General features: G+C 17.5%; 6 protein-coding genes across 6 annotated transcripts; 2 read left to right on the forward strand and 4 right to left on the reverse strand.

Annotated features, from left to right (window-relative positions):
- Positions 1 to 132: 132 nt before the first annotated feature.
- On the forward strand, positions 133 to 3887 carry PGAL8A_00057300 (conserved Plasmodium protein, unknown function; the record flags this gene model as incomplete). Its single annotated transcript, XM_028674598.1, has 13 exons — positions 133 to 196; positions 261 to 436; positions 564 to 675; positions 840 to 937; positions 1035 to 1307; positions 1395 to 1601; positions 1703 to 1789; positions 1890 to 2813; positions 2905 to 3183; positions 3254 to 3334; positions 3487 to 3525; positions 3626 to 3746; positions 3826 to 3887. 13 exons carry the CDS (start codon positions 133 to 135, stop codon positions 3885 to 3887), a joined length of 2523 nt encoding a protein of 840 aa, XP_028530935.1.
- Positions 3888 to 3939: 52 nt separating this feature from the next.
- Positions 3940 to 5319, reverse strand: PGAL8A_00057400 (conserved Plasmodium protein, unknown function; the record flags this gene model as incomplete). Its single annotated transcript, XM_028674600.1, has 5 exons — positions 3940 to 4044; positions 4150 to 4239; positions 4355 to 4563; positions 4697 to 4777; positions 4989 to 5319. 5 exons carry the CDS (start codon positions 5317 to 5319, stop codon positions 3940 to 3942), a joined length of 816 nt encoding a protein of 271 aa, XP_028530936.1.
- Positions 5320 to 5982: 663 nt separating this feature from the next.
- Positions 5983 to 17105, reverse strand: PGAL8A_00057500 (conserved Plasmodium protein, unknown function; the record flags this gene model as incomplete). Its single annotated transcript, XM_028674601.1, has 8 exons — positions 5983 to 6008; positions 6107 to 6197; positions 6344 to 6457; positions 6620 to 15684; positions 15755 to 15815; positions 16244 to 16762; positions 16827 to 16852; positions 17102 to 17105. The coding sequence occupies 8 exons, from the start codon at positions 17103 to 17105 to the stop codon at positions 5983 to 5985; spliced, it is 9906 nt and encodes a 3301-aa protein (XP_028530937.1).
- Positions 17106 to 19233: 2128 nt separating this feature from the next.
- Positions 19234 to 20547, reverse strand: PGAL8A_00057600 (conserved Plasmodium protein, unknown function; the record flags this gene model as incomplete). The annotated part of the gene is made up of 1 exon (XM_028674602.1): positions 19234 to 20547. The coding sequence occupies one exon, from the start codon at positions 20545 to 20547 to the stop codon at positions 19234 to 19236; it is 1314 nt and encodes a 437-aa protein (XP_028530938.1).
- A 339-nt stretch (positions 20548 to 20886) lies between these two features.
- PGAL8A_00057700 (methyltransferase, putative) lies at positions 20887 to 21986 on the forward strand (the record flags this gene model as incomplete). The annotated part of the gene is made up of 2 exons (XM_028674603.1): positions 20887 to 20913; positions 21081 to 21986. The coding sequence occupies 2 exons, from the start codon at positions 20887 to 20889 to the stop codon at positions 21984 to 21986; spliced, it is 933 nt and encodes a 310-aa protein (XP_028530939.1).
- Positions 21987 to 22259: 273 nt separating this feature from the next.
- PTH2 (peptidyl-tRNA hydrolase 2, putative) lies at positions 22260 to 23258 on the reverse strand (the record flags this gene model as incomplete). The annotated part of the gene is made up of 5 exons (XM_028674604.1): positions 22260 to 22309; positions 22478 to 22529; positions 22622 to 22696; positions 22763 to 22941; positions 23060 to 23258. 5 exons carry the CDS (start codon positions 23256 to 23258, stop codon positions 22260 to 22262), a joined length of 555 nt encoding a protein of 184 aa, XP_028530940.1.
- Between the last annotated feature and the right edge of the window lie 643 nt (positions 23259 to 23901).

Here is a 23901-nt window from a genome sequence, read left to right on the forward strand (position 1 = left end):
TTTTTTTTTTTTTTTTTTTTTTTTAAACAATATTTTGAATTTTATACATTTTTAAACTTTATTATTATTCTATTTTTTTCGTATATAATTTGTTTTCATATTTAAAAAATTTTTTTTTATATAATTTTTAAAATGAATTTAGAAGATAAATATAAATTAATTAAAGAAAAATACAAAGAAATAAAAGAACAGAATGGTAAGGATTATTATTCTATTTATCATTTCACTTAAGATTTTATAATCATTTTGTTTTTATTTAGATATTCTAAAAAAAGCAATAGTGGAATATAAAAAAGATATTACACAATTGGAAAAAAATAATAACGAACAAAATAATAAAATAAATATATTATTAAATGAAAATAGTTGTTTATTAAATAACAATGATCAACAATCAAATAAAATAACTCAATTAATGAACTTGTTAGAAGAACAAGTAAAGAGAAAAAAAAAAAAAACTGTTTTAATTTTAACGTTTATTGTTAAGGATTTTAATAGCTTTATGTCATTATTATTACTTTTATTTCAATTTTTTTTTTTTTTATTTTTTTTTCACCTTATAGAAAAAAAATAATTCTGGGTGGAGAAATTTAATGTTATTAACAAAAAGTTCTAAAGAAAATATCCATGAATCTGTAGCCTTTGAAGAACTCGAAATAAAAATAAAAGAAAATGGTTTGTCTATATATATATTTATTACATGTTTTTAAGTGCTATAAATAATATATAATATTTTTTTAATTTGTATTTAATTTTTTTTAAAGTATTTTCTCATTTCTGTAACTAAAGTGTAATTAAAATTTAAAAATATCTATATATTTTTATTACAATTTTTTTAGAAACTCTTCATAAAAAAATTGATGATCTAAAACATGAACATCAAGAATTAGAAATTAAACTTGAAATGAATAAGAAAAATTATGATGAAAAATTAAAAGTTAAAAAAAAATATAATTATATTTTTTTTGATATCTTAATGTGTTGATTCTTTTATATATATATATATATTTTTAAAAAATTTCTAATATGATTAGGAAGGAGAAAAAAGTATTAAAATTTTAACTGATAAAATTAACAATTTTAATCAAAATATTATTGATATTCAAAATGAGAAATCTGAAATAAAAAAACAAATGGACATAAATAAAAAAAAATATGAGGAAACTATAGAAAAAAAAAAAAAATATATTCATGAATTAGAAGATATAAGTAAAAAGTTAAAATATAAATGTTATTCTAAATATAAAATCAATTTTAATCAAATTCCGTTTTTTGAAAAATGTGATTATTACGATTACTATATTCAAGTAATATAAATCTCTTTCTTTTTTAAATAGTTAGTTTATTAAATATGTAACTCATTTAGTATTTTTATTTTATTCTTTTATTTTTAGAATAAAATAAATGAAAATATAAAACATTTTCAAAATTTTATTTTAAATGTAATGGAAAAATGTAGTGAATATTTAGTTTTATGTAAGGAACTTTTTATATTTGAAGATGATAAGTTAAATAATATAAATGAAAATTTAGAGAAAGAAGAAAAAAGAAACAAAATAGATTATTCAAAATTAATAAACTTAAAAAAAATTTCTCAAAATGTAAGTTTTCTTTTTAATTTTAATTTTTCTTATTTTTTTTAATAAATTATTGATACAAGAATATATATACATATTATAAATTTTGTTAATATTTTTAAAAGGAAGTTATTTATCTTGAAGAAATAATTAATTTATTTATAAATTTTAAAAATATATGGATTAAAAATAAAAATAGAGAAGGAACTAAGGTAATTCTTTAATTTTTATAAATTTTTTTTTTTTTTTTTTTATTATGTCTGTAGTATATATATTCAACAAATAATTTTTAACTGACTTACTTTTTATCAGGATATATTATTTATTTTAGTTGATAAAATAAAAAAATTTTTTATAAATGTAAATATATATTTATGTGTTGAGGATTATTTCTTTCCAACAAATCTCACTAGTAAAAAATTTATTCTGAAAAATGTAATTCACGAATTAAGAATTTTGAAAAATCTAATTTTGAAAACAATAAATATATTTTCCTTTGTGATATGCATTACACCTTATAATAACAAAAATATAATTTTGGAATATTTTAAAAAAATAAATATTAAAAAATTGATAGACAAAAAAAATCTAGACAAACATATATATTCTAATGAAGCAAATTATGATAAAATAAATAAAAGTTATTTGAGTGAAGAAGAAAACATTAATTGCACATTTAAAATAAATAATACAAATTTTATGAAATTAGTTTATGAAAAAGAAAAGAATTCTCTTTCTAAGTTTAAAGACCTAAAAGATTATGTTGATAAAAATAATAAAATTATTTTATTTTTAATAAATAAATTTAAAATAATTTTAGAAGATACATCATATTCGTTTGGATTTTTAAAATCATATATATCTTTTCGTATATGTGAAAATAAAGGGTTTTTTTCTACATTAAATATGAATAAATTAAAAGCAATTACTAGTTTATTAGATTTAACAAATTCTTTCATAAATTCTATAGAAAATTTTGATATCGGAAATTTAAAGTTACTTTTAGTTTCACTGTTGTCTTACTATAGATTTAACAACTCTATTTTGTATGAAGAAGAGAGGAATTATTTAGAAAAAATTAATAATGCATTTAATAAAAAAAAGATAATTTCTTATGATTCATTAGAAAATAGTTTAAAAGATCTCGAATATTACAAAAAAAATAACATTGAATTAAGCAGAAATATTTTGAAAAAAACTAAAATAATTAAGAAATTAAAAAGGATAAATGAACAAGTTAAAAATAAAAAAAAAAAAAAAATTATATATCTATAAAAATATTCATTTAATATTTTTTTTTTTTTTTTTTTTTTCTTCCTTTTTTTAGTCTTTGAATGAATATAAAAACACATTAATGATTAATAAAGAGTTAACAGTAAACAATACACTTTTAATTAATTCTTTATCAAATAAACATGAAATGAATAATAAAGAAAATTTAACTAATGATATTGAAACATACGCAGAAAAAATCTTAAAATATATAACAATTAATAAATATGAAAAGAAAAATTTAAATATTAAAGAAAAACAATTATTAGAAGCATATATTTGTTCTTGCATAAAAATAAATCATTTAAAAATTGAAATAAAAAAAAATAATGAGGTATATATATGCCATAAAATTTTACATTTAATTTTTAGATATAAAACTATATACATATATTTTACCATAGTTTTTAGAGAAATTCAAAAATGATTTTGATATAAAAGAAAATGAAATAAAAAAATTAAAACTTCAAATAGAAACATATAAAGTAATAAAATGAATTTATTTATTTCATATATATGTAATTCATAGAATAATTGTAAATAAATTATTCTTATTCTTATTATTATTATTATTATTATTATATCTATATATTTTAATATGAATATTATACTTTTATAATTTTTTGTTATATCACAGGAAGAAGAAGCAAATATACATAAAAAATATGAAGAACAAGTATGGAATTATATAATAGATACTATTCTTTATTTTTTACTAATTTTATAATTATAAAATTTTTTTTTTATTTTTCTCTTTTTTTTTTTTTTTATAAAAGATGAATACTTTGCATGATTTAATCGTAACTTTAGAAAAACAAGTATCAAAATTAAATTCCGAAAAGAGTGTAAATAAATTCCTTATTTTATGTACTATATGTGGAAGTAAAAATAATATAGGTAGATTTTATTATATCAAAACATAATAATACAATTTCAAAAAATAAAAAAAAAAAAAATAAATAAATTGTTTTTTTAGGAAACATTTTGAAAAATAGAAAATGTCTTAAATGTAATTCAATAATCATTTTTTTTAAATGAATTACAAAAAAGGAAAAAGAAAAAAAAAAAAAAAAAAAAAAAAATAATAATATTATTGCTTTGGCCAATAGTCTTTGTATGTTAACTGAATTCTCTTACCTTTCTTGTTCAAAAAATTAGGATCAATGTAATCATCTGGTAAAGGTGTTTCAGGAATCTAGGAAAAAAAAAAAAAAAAAAAAAAAAAAAAAAGGTGTATATATTATAAATAAATATTATTCATTGCATCCATTTATTAATATTTGTATTTTTTTTCTTTAACCTTCCCAGGTTCATATGTCCATACTACTTCTGTTTCATCTAAATTATATTCCTCAGAAAAAACAACATTTCCATCTTGTGGCAATAAATACTATAAATATTATTTATTCATATATTTTTTAGTTTATTAATTCATATATATTTGATTAGTTTAATAGTTATATTATTTTTTATTTATTTACTTTTTTTTTTTTTTTTTTTTTTACCATTAAATCTTTTAATTTAATTGAGTTATATGGTTCTTTATATGTTAACTTTGAAACATCAATTTGAAAAGGAGGAGGTATATTATTTCCTATTATTTTGCATTTAATATAATTTAAGGCTAATTGAACATGATAGCCATTAATATAAGCTGGACATCCAATGAGCCCCACTAAACTACATGGGATATTTAATTCTGTTATTTTATTTTCTACAACTCTCGCAAACTTTAAAAAATATATATGCTTTTCAACTATTCAAAAAAAAAAAAAAAAATAAAAATACATTCTTTTAATATAAATACTCCTTTCTTTTTATTTTTCTTTTTCTTTTATTATTCTTACTAGGATCTGCTTCAACATGTGATACAACACATTCAATAATTTTTCCTTTAAGGTGAATTCTGAACAATCTCGCCGAAAACACTAATTTGTAAAAAAAAATATAATAAATAAAAAATTAATTTGTATTAATATCATGTACTAATTTAAGTATATATGTCACGTATAAAATATAATTTTTTACAAAATATCCATCTTAATAATAATATAATATTTAGAAAATTTAATAAAATATTAATTAAAGTTGATTTTATAAGAATAATTATATTTAAAAATTTCTAAATATTTTAATTACATAAAGACAAATGTCCATCTTCTTCTTCAAATGCATATTCATCAATTAATTTATGCTTTATGCAAATTCTTTCTTCACAACCATATTTCCATATTATTGCTGGAATATAACCATGTGCTTGAATTAATTCTTTTTTCTTAAATTTCTCCCAGCATTTAGCTTCTAAATCTACTGTTGTGTCTACTTTATAGTTAGAATTAAAATAATTAATCATTTCTTTTTTCAAATAGTTCCATTGCTTGAATTTCAGATATAATTTATAATTTAAATGATATCTTTTTGTATTATAAGTAAAATAATTTTTTCTATTAATCAACTTTAAAATATTCATTTTTATTACAATTATTTCTTACATTGTTTTTAAATTAAGTTGAAATTATTAGTTCTATAATAAATACACATATATACAATTTATTTTTTTATTTCCATGAGTTACCTCATATTGTAAAAATAAAAAAAAAAAAAAAATATATATTAATGTTTCATAAAATGAATTCTATAAAGAAATACTGGAAAAAAAAAAAAATAGTTAATATACATTTGAGTAAAAATATTTTAAATCATTTAAAAGATCACAAAATTTTGTACTAAGAAGGAGATAAAAAAAATGATAATTACAATAATTATTTAATATACTAATAATTTTCCTTATTTTAAATTAATATGATTTATATATATATATATATATATATATATATATATATATATATATATATATATATATATATATATATATATATAACAAATTAAATCTAAATTATTTACAAAAAAAATGAAAAGAATAAATAATTAAATTTGTACACGAAAATTAAAATTATAAAACAATTGTATATAAGGGGAAAAAATTAAAATTTTTTCATTTTTTTTAAAAAAGAAAAAAAAAAAAAAAAAAAAAAAAGAATGTGATGATATATGAATATTGATTTAAAAAATGAGCTTTATAATAAAAAAAATAAAAATTATGTGTTTTTAATTAAAAGCTTAATTTATACAATTACAGTGTTCCAAATATAATAGTACCTAATAAAAAATTATATAAATATCACAAAATATTTCCTTGCGAATCTATAACAAATTTTATAATTTTTTTTTATTTATTATTTTAAGTTATGAATTACCATTATTTTCATAATGTTCATCATTTACACTATTTGTTTCGTATGAGTATTTTTTATCTCTACATAAGCTATAAGTTCTTAAATCTACTGGCTATAAAAAAAATACAATATATAAAATATAAACATAAAAAAAAATATTTGTTTTAGAAAAAAAAAAAATGTAAAGCATACAATTATGTATATATGTAAATTTTTTTTTTTTTTTCTTTTTATTAAAATAGCCTAATTATATTTTACCGCTTCAAAAGTTCTACTATATAGTTTTATTAGTTCTTTTTTTAAAATAGCCTTTTCTTTACGACAAGATATAACAATCTTAAATAAGTTTTTTGATGAACTTCCACAATTAATCTATATAAAATAAACATAAAATTGTAAGTTCTAGACATATTTCTTTTAATTAATTTAAGAGTGTTAGTATAATATAAATAAAAAAATAAATTATATAGACAATTAATACTTTTTACAGTGTGCATATATTCATTATTTAAAAATATGTGCATTTATATTTACTTTTTTAAAAGCATCAGAGCATAAACCAACGCCGTTAGTGTAAGATGTAAAATAGCTTTGAAACGTTTCAGTAACACAATTATTTTTAATTGTTTTGATATCATTAGAAAAATAAATAGTTACTTTCATATAATAATTACTATTCATATTCGCCTTTTTAATATGCAAATCAAGCAGAAATATTGTTATTATATTTATCTTAATTACTAGAGCATTGTCTGATTTATTATTTTTTTCTTTAAATATCATTTGTTCCTCTTTATTACTGGTTACTTCACTTTCTTCATTTTTACTTTCCATCGTTTCTAAATTTGCCAAATCATTTGAAAAATTGATTGTTATGTTTTTGCTCAATTTAACTTTACGTTTAATATGAAAAAATTTTTTTAAACTTTCATCAAAGCTATTACGTTTTTCATCATGTAAACTTTTATTAAAGTTTTTCTTTTTATATATAAAAGAATCACCAAAATGTCTTAAGTTCTTATTTAAATCAAAAATTTTTAATTGACCTTTTTCTTTAGGAATAGAAAATTTGGAATTTTTTTTTTTTTTCTGATATGTTGTACTACCTTTTTTTTTTATAAGATTTTTTGATGAAAAATAAAGTTGTTTTTTATTCTTATCGTAGCTTATATTAGAGGATTGATCTTTTCTTGACGTTTTTTTTGAATTTATATTTTTTTCAAATAATTTTTTTTTTCTTTTTTTTTTTTTTTTTATTGAAAGTGAATTATCTGTGTTGGAAATAATTTGAAAGTCTTTTTTTTTTGTATAGCCAAATTTTATTTCAGAATTAGATTTTTCAAATAAATTTTTTTCAATAAAATTTTCAAGAGAACTTTTAGAAAAATTCAGTTTTTTTAAATCAATATAACTTGAATTTAATCCTTCTTTTTTATTATTTTTTATGAAATTTTCATCTATTTCTATTTCTGATTCAAATGAAAATGGATAATTGAAATTCGGTGATACTTTCTTACTTGATTTAACTAATTTTTTAACTTTTCTTGATGTATTTTTTTTGAATGTACCATCTTTATCATCATAAATTGATATATTTCTTTCGACATTTTGTATAGTTGCAAGTTTTTCTTTTTTATTTATATTTTTTATAGAAACATTTGTCTTATTTAATTTTAAAAAATTACTTTTTTTAATCGTTTTTGAAGAATTGCCTTTTTTAATTATTTTGGAAAAATTATTTGTTCTATTTAATTTTGAGATATTGTTCATTTTAGTTATCTTTGATAAATTATTTGTTCTATTTAATTTTGAGATATTGTTCTTTTTAATTATCTTTGATAAATTATTTGTTCTATTTAATTTTGAGAAATTATTCTTTTTAATTATCTTTGATAAATTATTTGTTCTATTTAATTTTGAGAAATTTTTCTTTTTAATTATTTTTGAAAAATCATTTGTTTCATTTTCTTTGCGTTTTCTCATATTTAATTTTAAACTATTTTTATTAATATTTATTTCGTTTTCCTTTGTTTCCACAGTGTTACCTTTTATTTTAAAATCAAAATTAAATTTTTTGTTTTTATTTCTATTTTTATCAAAATCATAGTATTTTTTTTTTTCCCCCTCTATCTTCATTATATTTTCAAAGTTTTTCACTTCAGAAACTGCATTATTTTTATTTAATTTACCTATATATTTTTCTGTTTTACTAATATTGTAATTGTTTTCTTTTTTATTCTTTTTTATAGATTCTTTCAAAATTTCTGAAGATCTTCTTATCTGAGAGTATGAAAATTTTTCATTTATATGGTGATTCTTATAACTGTTCTTTTTTATGATTACTTTACTATGTCTAAATTGTAAATTTATATTTTTATCTATTTTTTTTTTTTCATTCAAAATTTCAACACTAAATTTTTCTTTATCTGCCTCTATTTTATTAGTATATTTTTCTTTCTCATTTCCTATAGATTGATTAGAAATATATGTATCTTCCTTTTTGATATTATCATAATTATCAAAATTATGTTTATCGACTTTATGACTATTTTTATTATGTATAATTTTAAATTTTTCTCTTTTATAATTACTTTTATTAATTATATTTTTATAAATATTGTCATATTTATCATCACTTCCTTCATCAATATTTTTATAAATATTTTCATATTTATCATAATTTTTTTTATTATTAATATTATTATAAATATTTTCATATATATCATAACTTCTTTTATTATTAATATTATTATAAATATTTTCACATTTATCGTAACCATTTTTATTATTAATATTTTTATAAATATTTTCATATTTATTGTAATTACTTATTTCATCAATATTTTTATAAATGTCTTCATATTTATTGTAACTATCTTTTTTATCAATTTTTTTGTAAGAATTTTCATCTTTATTTTTTTTATGACTACCATTTTTATCAAAAATTTTAGAATCATTTTCATTCTTATTTTTTACATAATTACTTTTTTTATCAATAAATTTATATATGTTTTCATTTTTATCATATTTATCACTTCCCTTTTTTTTTTCATTTTTATAGATGTTATTATGTTCGTTATTGTTTATAGTATGATCATTATTCTCCAATATAGTCTTATCTTGTTGAATTTTCTTATTTTCTTTAATTTTTATATATTCATTATAATTATTATTACTAAGTTCAACTTTATATAAATTTTCATTTGAAGATAGACCTTGAGTTTTCATATTATAATGACTTGTATTTTTACTTTCTTCTTTCTTTTTAACACCAATTTTTTTTAAGTCTTTTAATGAAATTTTTAAACTATTATATTTACTTATATTAGTTTCGTAAAGATTAATATTTTTACTTTTTTGTATATCTATTTTTTCCATACCTGATTTATGACTTTCTAGAATAAATTTCTTATTTTTTATATTATCCATTACTTTTAAAAAACTGTCTACATGACCTAAACTATTCTTATATGTCTGATTCATTTTTTCAGAATTCTTATCTGTTGTTATGCACTCTTTTATCTTTTCAGTATATTTATTGAAATTTATTATATACTCATTTCTATTAAAAGAAGTATTTATATTGTTCATAGCAAAACTTTTGAATACATAATTTTTTTTTTTTGGAGATAATATATTAGAATTTGCAGTTTTATTCTTATTTTGACTAGAAAAGCTTTTTAAAAGTAACATTTTCTTATGACTATATTTTAATATGTCATTTTTATTTAAAGTTTCATTTTCTTTTTTTTTTATAGATACTCTTTTTATTAAAAAATTTTTGCTTTCTTTTTCCTTAAATGATGCATATGTGAACATATTTAACTTTGATTTTGTTTCAAAAGAATAATTATCATTATCTCTCTTTATATTTTCTTTCATTCCATCAAATTTGACATTATATTTTTTTTTTTTTTCATTCGTTTTGAAAATATTATTCATATTAAAAAAGTTAATTTTTTTTCCACTTTTAGATTTACAAATTGTAAATTTGTGCTGATATTCAGATAAATAGTTTTTCATGTTTGGAAATGGAATATATTTATTTATAAGGTTGTAATTATCATTGGTTTTATTTTTATCTAAATTAGAAAAATCATATATTTTTTCTACTCTTGAAAAAAGGTATTTTTCTTTTTCAATTATTTCTTTTATTTTAAATGGTTTTTTTAAACTAACCAATTCCACCTTATATCTTATCTTAATGTTTTTGTCAAAATTTTTTTTTTCTTCAAAATTTCTTATTATTAGCATAGTTAGAGGTAAATTATTAGTAGCGTTATCAACATTAATTATTTTCATTTTTCTTTTTTTTGTATTATTACTATTATTGTTTACATCTTCTTGTCTATTTTCATTATTTTCTTTTATTTTCTTTCTTTTTTTTCTTTTTTTTTGTATGGTTTTTTTAACTTTTTCTGTATCATTCTTAAGTAGAAAATCAGATTTACTTATGAATTTATTTAATTTCATATATTTAAAAAATAAACGTAAAAGTCTTTTTATTTCTTCTTTATTATCATAGTTGTTTTTATTTACTATTTGATATATTTTTTTATACATATTTTTTTTTAATTCTACATCAATTTTTTTCTTTATAAATAAAGATAAATTATTAGGTAGCTTTATTTCACTAGGTTGAGATTTATATAATATATCTAAGTGTATTTTTTCATTGCTTTTTGTTAAATTTTCATATTTATGTAAATATATTTCATTATTGTAACGTATATCCTGTTTTTTTATGTTTTCCGTGCCAATTAGACTGTCCTTTTTATATATATTTTCGTAATCTCCTTCATTTTCATTATAATAATATTCTTTATTTGAATTATATTTATTAATTTCATTATAATAATTTAAGTAATTCCCTTTGTTGCTATTATAAATATCATATAATTTACCTAATTTGAAATTTTCACTTTTATATCTATCCTTAGATTTAAAATCATTCTCATTTATATATCTACTTACATCTATATATCTATTTTTATAATAGTCCATATTTCCCATATTATTCACTTCAATGTTTTCTTTTCTTATATTTTCAAAATCATCATTTCCAAGAGAAATTTTACTTCTACTTATACTATTTGTATATGTCTTTTTCTTTTTATAGTTATCTTCTTTACATGCATTCATGTTATAAAAATTATGATTGCTTTCGTTATTATCTAGGTTTCTATGAAAGTTGCCCCCATTTTCTTTGTGTATGTTATTTAAAGTTAACGTTCCTGGAGAATATGTATTTTTATTAAAATAAAAATCTTCCAAAGAAGATTTAAAAATTTTTATAATTTTTTTTTTTATTTCTCTTTTGTTTTCATTGTAATCTTTTATTTGAAAATTGTTAATTTTTGTGCTGTCATGTATATTTTGTTCATCATAATTAATTGTTTTTAAGTTTTTGCTAATAGTATCTTCTTTGCTACTTTTTTCTGAAACTTCTTTCAAATTACTTAAGTTGGAACATTTATATTCATGTACACCAATATTATTAAAAGTATCCTTTAATATATTAATTTGCTCATTTTTTGCATTGTTATTCTTTGAATTTTCATTTTCTATCACTTTTTCTATTGACTTTCTTTTTGATTTCTCTTTCTTTTTTTTAATTTTTATTGCTTTTAACTTTTCAGGTGTTGATTTTCTTTCCTTAATTTTTTTATTCGTAGATTTTAATTTTTCTTTAAGTTTCTCTGTTTCAGAAATGTTACCTATATGAGTTTTATTTTTTTTCAATATGCTTTCTTCTGATTTTTTTTTACCATTTTTTTCTATTTTTAATTTATCAAATATTGATTTATTCCTATGAGATTTTTCTTCCTTATACATTTCTCTTTCATAACTTTCTATATATATGTTTTCTCCTAATTTTTCATCCTCTGATTTCTCTTCTTTCATTTCATCATTACCTAATTTTTCTAATTCGAATTCATTATCTTTTAATTTATATTCTATATACATTTTTTTTTTAGATCTATCTGTTTCTAGATTTTCTTTTGATTTCCTTATTGATAATTTTATATCTGAATTATTTTTCCTTGATCTATCAAAATTTAGTTCCTCTTTTTTGGATTTAATAGTTTCTAACTTACTTTTATGTATCTTCTTTTTTGATTTATCTAATTTTATTTTTTTTTTCTTTAATTTATATATATTTTCTATTTCTTTTTCAGATTGATAATTCTCTGGCATCTCTGTTTCAAGGCAAAATGTTTCTAATTTTGATCTATTATTTTCCACTTTTTCTATTTCTTTTGTTTTAGACATTTCTGATTCAGAATATTTTATTTCAGAAATTTGTATTTCTAATTTTTCTGGATTTAATTGATTTATTATTGGTTTATTATCTTTCATTTTTTTCTCTAAAAATATATTTTCTAATTCTTCCTTTTCATATTGTTCTTCCATATATTTCTTCACTTTTAATTTTGAAGACTCCTGTTTGCTTTTTTTTGATTTTTTTGCTTTTATTCTGTAATTTTCCAATTTTTTTAATTTTAATCTGTTCTTTTCTAATTTATCCATCAATGGTGTATTTTTTTTAGTTTTTTCATCCTTTAATTGTTTCTTCTCTGATTCATTTATTTCAGATATATCTCCCTTATATTTCTTTTTTTTTAATTTCCCTAATATTATTTTGCATTTTTTTAATTTTCTTAATTTTAATTTATTATTTTTTAATATGTCCGTTTCTGATTTATCCGTTACACCTGTTTCTGTTATTGATCTTTCAGTTTCAGACGTTTCCGTAATATATTTCTTTACTTCCAATTTTTCTGATTTTTTTTTTCTTAATTCATTTTTTTGTGAACTTTTTTTCTCATTGATTTCTGCCTCATCCTCATGCTCTTTCATTTTTAATTTTCTTAATTTTAATTTGATCTCTTCTAATTTTTTTTCTAGTTTCTCTTCAACTGATTCGTCCACTTTAGATCCTAATTTTTGACACTTTTTCATTTTTAATTTTTCAAATTTTGATTCTATGTCTTCTTTTTCTAATTTTAATATACTCTCTTCTAATTTTTCCAATTTTAATATATTTTTTCTTAATTTTTCTATTTCAAATGTTTCTTCCAAATATTTGTCCATTTTCAATTTATTTTCTTCAAATTTTTTTTCATTTAACTTTCTTCTAAATGATTTAATTCTTTTTAAATTTTCTTTATTATATATTTTCATTTTTAATTTTTCTATCTTTAACATATCATTCTCTAAATTTTTTATTATTAACATTTCTCTTCCCAAACTTTCTTTTGAATTGTTATTATCCGATTTACTTGTTTCTGATTTTCCTGTTTCAGATATTTCTGTTTCACATTTGATAATTTTTAATTTTTCTATTTTTGATTTTTTCTCTTCTAATTTTTCTTTTGAATTATTATTTCCTGATTCATCTTTTTGTGATTCTTCAGTGTTATATCTCATTATTTCATCTATTTTAGGTCTATTTTTTTCTTTTGACTTTTTTGTTTCTAAGGTTTTTTCTTTATACCTTCTTATTTTAAATTTTTCTAATTCTGATAAACTTTTTTTCAAATTTTTTAATTTTGATAAACTCTTTTTTAAATTTTCTAATTCTAATAAACTTTTTTTTAATTTTTCTAATTTTGATTTGTTTTTCTCTAGTTTTTTTGTTACTAGCTTCTTCTTTTCTAATTTTTCTTTTAATTTAATATTTCCTGATTTATTTCCCCATGATTCACTTGTTTCAGATATTTCTTTTTCATCCTTTTTTATCTCTGATATCTTTATTTTTTTTGCACTTTTTTTTAGTTCTATTATTTTATTTTCATTTTTAAAATATTTTTCCTCTGGTTTAATTTTCGTTAACTTTTCAATTCTTGGCTTATTTTCTACAGAACTTTCACCTGATTCATATTCATTCCTTTCGAATTCCTCTTTTTTTGATTTTTTTTCTTTTTTTTTTTTTTTATATTTATCTTTTTCAAAATTTTCATTTGATGGGTTAATCTCTGATTTATTTACACGTTTTTCTATCTTTGCATTATCCTTTTCAAACTTTTCTTTTGATATACTATTTCTTAGTACATCTGTTTCTGAATTTTTTATTTTTAATTTTCTTTTTTTTTGAAGTTTTTTTTCTAATGTATCTCTCTTCAATTTGTTCTTCTCAAAATTTTCTAAAGATATATGTTTCTCTGGCAAATCTGATAGTCCTATTGACTCATTTTTTTCATCAATTTTTGTTACTTCTAATTCTTCTGTATTTGATTTTTTTTTTTGTAATTTTAATTTTCTTTTTAAATTTTTTTTATTTAAATCACATGATTTTGATTCTTCTTTTTTATTTTTTTCGATTTCTAATTTTTCTTTTCTTAAGTTTTCTATGTGTGAATTGAATTTTCTTTTTTCTGAGTAGTCAACTTCTAATTTTACTTTTGATATATTAGTACCAGATTTTTCTGTTTCATTATGTATATTATTATGCGGTAAACAATTATTAACATACTTTATTTGCGAAATTTTATTTGCATTTTCATAATTCGTCTTTTTTTTATATATATTTTCGTATTCATTTTTATTTTTTTTTAATATTTCATCATTATGTCCCTTATACGTATATATATTATTTTTTGAATGTTCTTCAAGAAATTTGTCTACTTTTTCTTTATAGTTATTTTTTTTTATCGTATCACAAAATTTATTTGTAACATCATTATCTGTGTAAACTTTTTCATTATCACTATAAAGAATACCTTTTAAACTTTTATTAGAATTACAACCTAAAATACTTTCATTTTTTTTTTTTAAATCTGTTTTTTTTGTTTTTGTTTTCTTATTATCATCTTCATTAGCATATTCCTTTATTCCCTCATTTATCTTATTTAACTCTATATTAATACCTGAAAAAGTATGTTTACCAGTAGAATTTAATATAGACTTATTAAATTGATCCTCATTGTTTAAATTTGAAGTATACTCTTTTAAATCTTTCTTTATTTTATATTTTAAAGTATCTTTATTATAATTAAAAAAATATATAATTTTTTCATTTTTACTTTTAATTAGTTTACTGTTACTTGCTTTTCTGTCATTTATATTATCTTTACTTAAATATAAGCTATATTTTAAATTTTTTATATCAACTCCTTTTTCCTTGATTTTGTTATTTATTTTCATAATATTACATTGTGATTTGGATAATATTAGTTGACTATTTTGATCAATATTGAATTGTTTTTTTAAATATGTGAATTTTTTATTTTGAATTTCTTTCTTTTTATTTATCAGAAAATTCTCTTTTTTGTTTTTATCCATACGAATTTCATAATTTACATCATTTTTTAATTTTTTATTTTGATGAATGAAATTTTCTTTTTTTTTATTTGGAGGAAGTTTAAAAGGTAACAAAATATAATTGTTCTCTTTATTTTTACTACTAAGATTTTCTGATTTAAATTTGGTAATATTTGAATAACTTGAAATGTCTTTTGTTTCATTTAAATAATATGCAGATTTTTGTTTCGTATTAATTTCATTTATATTATAATTTTTATTTTTTATTACATACATATTTTCTTCTTTTAATGGAATATAAGGACGATAAACATTGAATGTTTTTCTCGTAAAATCTGTATAAAGACATTTAATTAAATCAAGATATACTCATTTAAAGATATTTTATATTTTTTGTATAGTTACTTAAAACTTGTTTCCCAGGGATACTTTTTGTGTTGTTAACGTTTTCCTTTAGTTTAAAATCCTATTAAAAATAGGTAAATTTCATTTATGTTTTCATATTCATTTACTTAATATTATATATAAAAATACATTAACTTTATTATCATTTAAATTATTTTTTAAAGAATCATTTGTGTAACTCTTAGCCTCTTAAAAATATTAATACAAGCATAAAATATAAAAATTTCAATATTGTCTTTTATTATTAGGTGGTAATAATAAAAATAATATTAAAATATAGCTAAAAATAAAATTTATAATTTAACATAAAACTAATCAGCAAAAATAAATACTTGTATGAAAATAAAATATTAAAAAATATAAAATTATTTTACAAGAAATAAAAAATATATAGAAATAGAAATAAAAAACAACAGCTTTATTTGTGCATATTTTAATGTGTTTACATAAATAATAATGCTCAATATGAAAATTTTTTATTTATCTTACTTTATTATCATATTTTTCAAAAATATTAGAATTTATTTTTATATCAAAAGATTTAGTTTTGAATTTTTTGGAATATTTATTCAAAACTTTACAAATGCTTTTCTCATAATTTTGCTCGAAATTTGCTTTACTTAAAATATTGTCTGAATAACTGAACTCATTTTTTTTATATTTTTCCCTAATTGAATTATCTATATTGTAAGTTTTAAATATTTTCATATTATCTTTTTCAAAATATATTTTATTAAAATTGTTTTTTTTCCATTTATTATCACAATCATCATTTGTATGTGTTCTTCCTAGCTCGTACGTGCCGCTATTTTTGTAAAACTTTTCTTTTTTTCTTTTTATAATACTTCCTGAGTGATTTAGGAAACTAGATTTTACATTTATTTTATCATTATTATAATCCCATAAAGAAGCATTTCTTTTCCTTGTTTCCGAATATTTTAGAGATTGTGTTGAATAAAAGCATAAATTAGATACACTTTCAACATACTGTTTTTGTTTATTAGATACCTAAAATTAATATATATGAATATGTCAGATTTTTAATTTTAATTTAATTTTTAAATTTGTATACTTTTTTATTTTTAGCTTCTATTATATCTAAATCAAAAAAACATAAAAAATATATTAATAAATTATTTGATTAAATGTTTTAAAAAATGTCATATTACTTTTTAAGTTTTCTATCAAAAATGGAGAACTTTCACTGAAAAGTAAGAATTAGGTATATATAGAGAATTTGTAAAACAATTTAATATAAAATTAATGTATTCAGGATTTTAATCTTTTTATTCATGTGCTTATTAATTCAATCTTTTTTTTTATTTTTAATTTTAAGGATATTTTTACTCATCACTCATGGTTGAAAAATGTAGATACTAAAAATGTCAATGCACCTTTTATATTTTCCAGAAACTGTGACAAATAAAAAAATACACTAATATATGAAAAAAATAAATAAAAATAAATGCAAATTATTATTTAATAAAAATAATGCACTGAAAAAAAATAAAAAAAAAAAAAAAGCAATTATATTCCTTTTATATTGCTAAAAATAGAGAATTTTCTGAACGTTCAGAAAATGTTAAAAAACAGTAGCACTTGTTAAAAATAAACAAAAAAATGTGTGAATAATCTTAAGTATTTCAATATATAAAATTTTTAATGCACACGAAATAATATAAATTTTCCTCTCTCTATATATATATTTTGTACTTAAATCAGTATTTTATGATATAGAATAATGAAAAACAATAAATAAAAGTAAATAAATAATTCAAGATACATTTTTGTTTATATATATATATTTACATTAAAATAAAAAAAAAAAAAAAAGCTAAGTATTTATTAATTTATGTATGTATACATATATATTAACATAAATAACTTCCTAGCTATTATCAATTTAAGTAAATTATGATATTTCATTTTAATTAAATTTTTCTTTCAAAAAGGATTTTAGAAAAATTTTATATTAAAAAGCAACACTTTCATATCATAACATTATATATTTAAATTTCACAAAATTTGTTATTTATACTTTTTTATTACCTAATGATTCTACATTAAAATAAAAAAATAGTGTCACAAATGTATTTATTATTAATCTCTTTTATATCTTTTTGTTTATATAAAATTTTCCTACATAGTCAATAAGATTAAAAATTTATGAACAGAATATACAGCTTTTTCAACTATATATAATTTAATCATAATTTTTTCAAAAATATTTTCATAGTAAAAATCATTGAATGATAGTTCTTTTAACTATATTTTCCATTTTTATTTATATAATTAAGAAAACATATTTCCACTTATAAAGCATAGAACCAACAAATGCATATTTTTTCTTATTTAAAATTTTTTATTTAAACGTTTAAGCAATTAGATTATCATAGGCAATGTAAAATATATTATTGAATTTTATATTATTTTTGTTTCTCTTTATTCTATATACAGTATGAATGAAAAATACATATTCACAATATCATTTTTATATATATCATAATTAGTAATATATTTGTGTTATGATTTGAACTCATATAAAGTATATTCCAAATTTACGTTTTTACATATTATTCTCCAAAAACTATTACATTAAGCTGTTTCCAATTGCTTTTTCAATTAACATCAAAATGTACTAGCTTGAGTGAAGAAAATAAAAACACATTTTTTCAAGTCCACTTAAATTCAAAACATATGTAAATAAAATTCCATTAGTGATTTATATGTATATATATATATATATAATTTATTTCATTTAAAATATATTTTTTTGTAATTATATAGGTATTCAAATTAGTTTATAAAATATTTATTAATTAATGATATAATATTCATAAAGAACATATATTAAATCTAAATTGAAAACAAGAAAGAGAAACAATATGTAAATTGAAATTTATCTTTAGATATTTATTAGTCATTCAAATTTATTATTTATTTTATTACTTTTTTTTCCTTTTATGTGAATGAAAAAAGAAATTTATTAAAGGAAAAAAAAAATTAAATACTTCACTCTACACGTGTTTTTTTCCTTAAATTTATTAAATGTTACACAAGTTAATCTTGCTTATGATTATTTTTTTTTTTTATATTCTATTAAAATTTCTTATGTTTTATCTTTGTTTTCTTTCAATTATTTTTTTTAACGTAAAGAATTCTTAAAAATTATTAAGTATTATATAAAAATTATACAACGGATTTTACATACTCTTATTTAAAAAGAGAAAGTATGAATAATATAAAAAGTAGTAATAAAATTAAAAAAACATTAATTATATAATCTATTTTTTTTATCTATTAAACATATGATTAACAAATATAATAATAAAATGAAATAATAAATAAAAAGTAATAAAAAATTTACAAATATATAAGTAATACTTCAAAAAATATTTTAGACAAATACCAAAAAAAAAAAAAAAAAATAAAATAAAATAATAAAATAATAGTTATGTCATTTTTTATTTTTTTTTATTTCATATTTTAATATGATTAATTATATTCAATAATTCAGGTATAATACTTTTAAAAGGTTCTGATATAAGAATACAATTTAGAACTGTATGAACTCGTGCAAAGCAAATGATAATTATATATACTACTTTTTTATATGCTATGCATGTTAAATAATTTGATAATATTCTTCCAATATAGTATAGTAATCTTCTATTGTTTTTTATCTCTTTATAAAATTCAAGCATTAAATCCTCGTCATTCTCTTCTATAACATCATAAAATATAGATAAAAGATAATTCAACTTTTTTAAATAATGTTTACAGCTAAAAAAAAATATTAACTTATGATAAACGTTATGATTGCTGTTAATATACTTTTTTAGAAACATATATTCGTTAAATAAATTATTAAAAATATTTTTAAAGCTTGAATTGTATGTAACAATAAAATTTTTTAAATCAATACATTTAGAAACAAAGTACTCAAGCATCTCTTTAGAAATATTGTTATTTATTGATTTATTTTTAGAATCAAATTTCTCTATTAGTTTAATGTTGTCATGTAATTCTTTTACATTATATTTATTATGATGTAATTCTATTACATTATGTTCATTATTTGGTTTTTTAATTAAATTATTCTCATTTGTATAATTTCTCATTAAATTAATATCAAATATTTTTGTCGAATTCTGTATTCTAAATATTTTGTTTGATAAATCAGAGGATATCTCAGCTGAATTATTACCTTTACAATCATTTTTAATTTTTTCCATATGATTTATTTCAATATTTTCTTTAAATTCTGATATTTCCGTTTTATCTTTTTTATTTCCATCTTTAATTTTTTGTTTATTTTTAACTATTTTTTTTCTTTCTTTTCCTTTTTTATGATGATTTATACTATCTAATTTATTTTGAATCAAATTTTTATCCCTTTTTTTCTTTTCTTTTTTTATTATGATTTTATTTACCTTATTTATTTTATCATTATTCTTTAAATTACTGCGTTCTGTCTTATCTTTTTTTTTATTTTCTTTTTTATTATTTTTAATAGCTTTATCATTAAGTCTTTTATTGATTTTTCTCTTTTTTTTATTCTTGGCTGCATCTCTTTTTATATTATCGTTAATGTACAATTTTTTTTTTTTTTTTAATTTTTTTTTCTTGACTTTTTGAATTAATTCCCTTTCTTTTTTACATTGCTTAACATATAATTTTTTTAGTTTTTTCAATCTTAAAAGCTCTCTAATGAAGTAAAAAAAATGACCATGCTTCATTCGTATACTAATTTTCTTTAAATTATGTAACTTTCTCTTCTTTAAATACTTCATTATTCTTCATATTTTACATTTTTTTTTTTTTTTTTTTTTTCATATTAAAAATATAATTGAATTAGGTAACAATGATTACAAAATTAAAGTTTGAAAATTGTTTTTACTTAATGGGCAAAACTAAATATTCCTTTAATTAAAATAAAGAATAAAACAATAACATGCAATAATTAATATAAAATATCATAATATATAAATATTTATATTAAATTTTTTAATATTTATTAATGTTTTATTTTTTTTATGGGAAAAAATAAATTGTTTGAAATAATTTTTTAATTTTTTATTTTTTTATGTATTTATTTATGAATAATACAGAAGAGGAAAAAAAAAAAAATTATGTTTACCTTTTCTTCTTTTAAAAAGGTTAAAAAAAATTATGCACAAATATATATTTTTTTTTAGAGAGTTTAGATTTTATTAGAATATGTAATTCATAAAATATAAGTTTCTATCATTTTAATTTATTTTATTTTACTAATTTTATTATAAAATATTTATAATATATATGATTTTTTAATATATTCTTTTAGTTATTGCTAGGAGTAACAGTTGCAAATGGAAGCGTAATTTTGGGTTGTTTTTACATCTATAAAAAAAATAGACCTCTAAATGTTATGTTAGATGAGCCAACTGAAAACTTTCGGATTAAAATATTTGATGCATTAGCAAAAAATTACGATGAAAAAAATGACTTTATAGAAAAAATTACATCAATAAATAAATACAAAAAAAAAAATTTTCGAAAAGCAAGGGGAGTAGTATTAGAAATAGGAGCAGGTTCAGGTAGAAATTTTGCATATTTAAATAAAATAGATATATTAATATGTGTCGAAAAAAGTGAGAATATGTGTAAAGAATTAAAAAAAAAAGTTGAAAAAATAAAGCCACCATATCCTGTATACATTATAAATAATGATATAAAAAACAATATTTTTAAACCAGAAGTTTTTGATTCCGTTATCTCCTCTTTTACTTTATGTTCTTTAGAATATCTTGATGAAAGTTTAAAAAATATTTATCAAGCGTTGAAAAATAATGGAAAATTTTATTTAGTTGAAAGGGGTATTATATATAATAAGTTTATCAGATACATACTAGAAAAATTAAATTTATACCCAAATTATAAAATGCCATGGGAATATGGATATTATGAAAATAGATATCCTTTAGAAATTTTAAAAAAAAATGATTTCAGTATTATTTTTAAACTTGTAAAAAATGCAGGAAGTGTTTATATATTAATAGCAAAAAAATATATTTCATCAGATATGAACAGTGGAATAAATAATGATCAAAAAGTAAAGAAAATAAATTCTGAAGTACAAGATAAAATAAATAACAACATACATATGAAAGAAAGAAATATTGATATTAATAATATTATTTCTGACCCACAAAAAGTTCCTATTTATTATTATTATAAAAATGATATTTAAATGTAAATATAAGAAAAATTTTAAATAAAAAAAATATATCATAAAAAAAATTTATCAATTTCTTTCAGTTTATTGAAAAATTTTTTAAGTATTAACAAAAACTTTTTTATTGTTAGATTTATATTAAAAAAATAAAAACATAAAATAAAAATGGATAAAAAAAAATATAGACATGTATACAAAAAAAAAAAAAAAAAAAAAGGAAAAGAAAAAAAGAAAAAAAAATTAAATTAAAAAATAACTTAATATTTTAATATGTTTTATTTAAAATATCTATAAAAGCTTTAATTGTCCTGTTATTTTATTTACTATTTCATCAGGGACTAAGAAAAAAAAAAAAAAAAAAAAATACATTGATGTTGTTCATTATATAAAAGGAAAAAAATGTTCATAATATAAAATAAAAATAAGTTCTCTATGAATTATATATACATTACATATTTAAGAAAATATAAAAATAATATTGTTTATTTTAATATTTCGCAAAATACCTGGTTCAATAGCAATAACTGTTGGTGTATTTGGATCTATTTGGGTTCTTCCCTTTAATAATAAAAAAAAAAAATATAAATAAAACAAAATTAAAATTAATAAAATTTTTTTAAAAAAATATAAATAATTCTTTTTATAAATACCGCATCAATAATTATGGAAGTTAATAGATTTTCCATTTGAGCCTTTTTTTCTATTTCATACATTTCTTCTAAACTCTTTAAAAAAATAAAAAATTTTATTTATTTAAAAAATTAAGGGAAAAATATTATTTAATGTCTTACTGATATTTTAAGAACTATTTTTTTTTGTCCCGTTTTTTTCCATATTTCGAAATAACTGGAACAGTTTTTTGATAGATTTTTTTTTTGAAGCTGATTATTTCTTTTGATAATTTTTTCGTAAACTGATAAACAAGCATGACAACACTGGGAACATATTTTCCCTTTATTCATTTTTATATCTAATAAAATATAATAGGAAAAAGAATATAAAATAAAAAAAAAAAAAAAAAAAAAATGATTAAACTAAAATAATAATAATAAAATTATTTACAATGTATATATGAATAAAAATGTTACCAGTTCTAACACAAAAAACCATTTTACAGTCACAATTTAAATTTATGTTTGCAAAAACATCTTTAACAGCTTTTATTTTAAAAGAATTTAAAAACTTAAGTAATAAACCAAGAATAAATCCACATATAAAAATAAATAAAAGTAAAAAGTTATCACATTTATCATTTTTTAAAAATCTTAAATTATAATTTGGATTCATAAGTTTAATATTGTTGATTTTTTATAGAAGCAAAATAAATAAATAAATTAATAAAACACGAAGAAATATTTTATAAAGGAAATGCAAACACAATATTAGTAAAATACTTCCACATTAATCTTTATTAAGAATTTATGTAAAACATGTATATACTTATAAATAATTTCTAAATTTGTGCAAAGTTCAAATACTTATAGTCTATAAATTATATATTTATTATATTCTAAACAAGATGAAAAAAAAATTATATGAATTCATTTTATATTTAAATTATTTGTGTATAAATATATTTTTCCTAATTTTGTAAGGAATCAAATTTTAAATATTTTTCAAGATATATTGTTGGCTATTAGATTAAAATATGTAAATGATAGAATATAAAAATAAATTAATACAAAAAAAAGAAATCTATAATAATATATATAAAATATATTATAAAAAAATACGAAAAAAAAACTATATTTATAAATATACATATATATGTTAATACATTTTAATCTATATGTATATTTTTTTTTTTTTTTTTTTTTTTTTTTTTTATTAGCCTACAATAGTTATGTTTTAATATAATTTTATTCAAATGTTTTTCTATTTATATAAAAAAAAAAATTTTTTTTATTATGTTTAAATAATATATTTTGTA

The sequence above is a fragment of the Plasmodium gallinaceum genome (assembly GCF_900005855.1).
Source record: "Plasmodium gallinaceum strain 8A genome assembly, contig: PGAL8A_v1_42, whole genome shotgun sequence".
Classification (NCBI taxonomy): Eukaryota; Apicomplexa; class Aconoidasida; order Haemosporida; family Plasmodiidae; genus Plasmodium; species Plasmodium gallinaceum.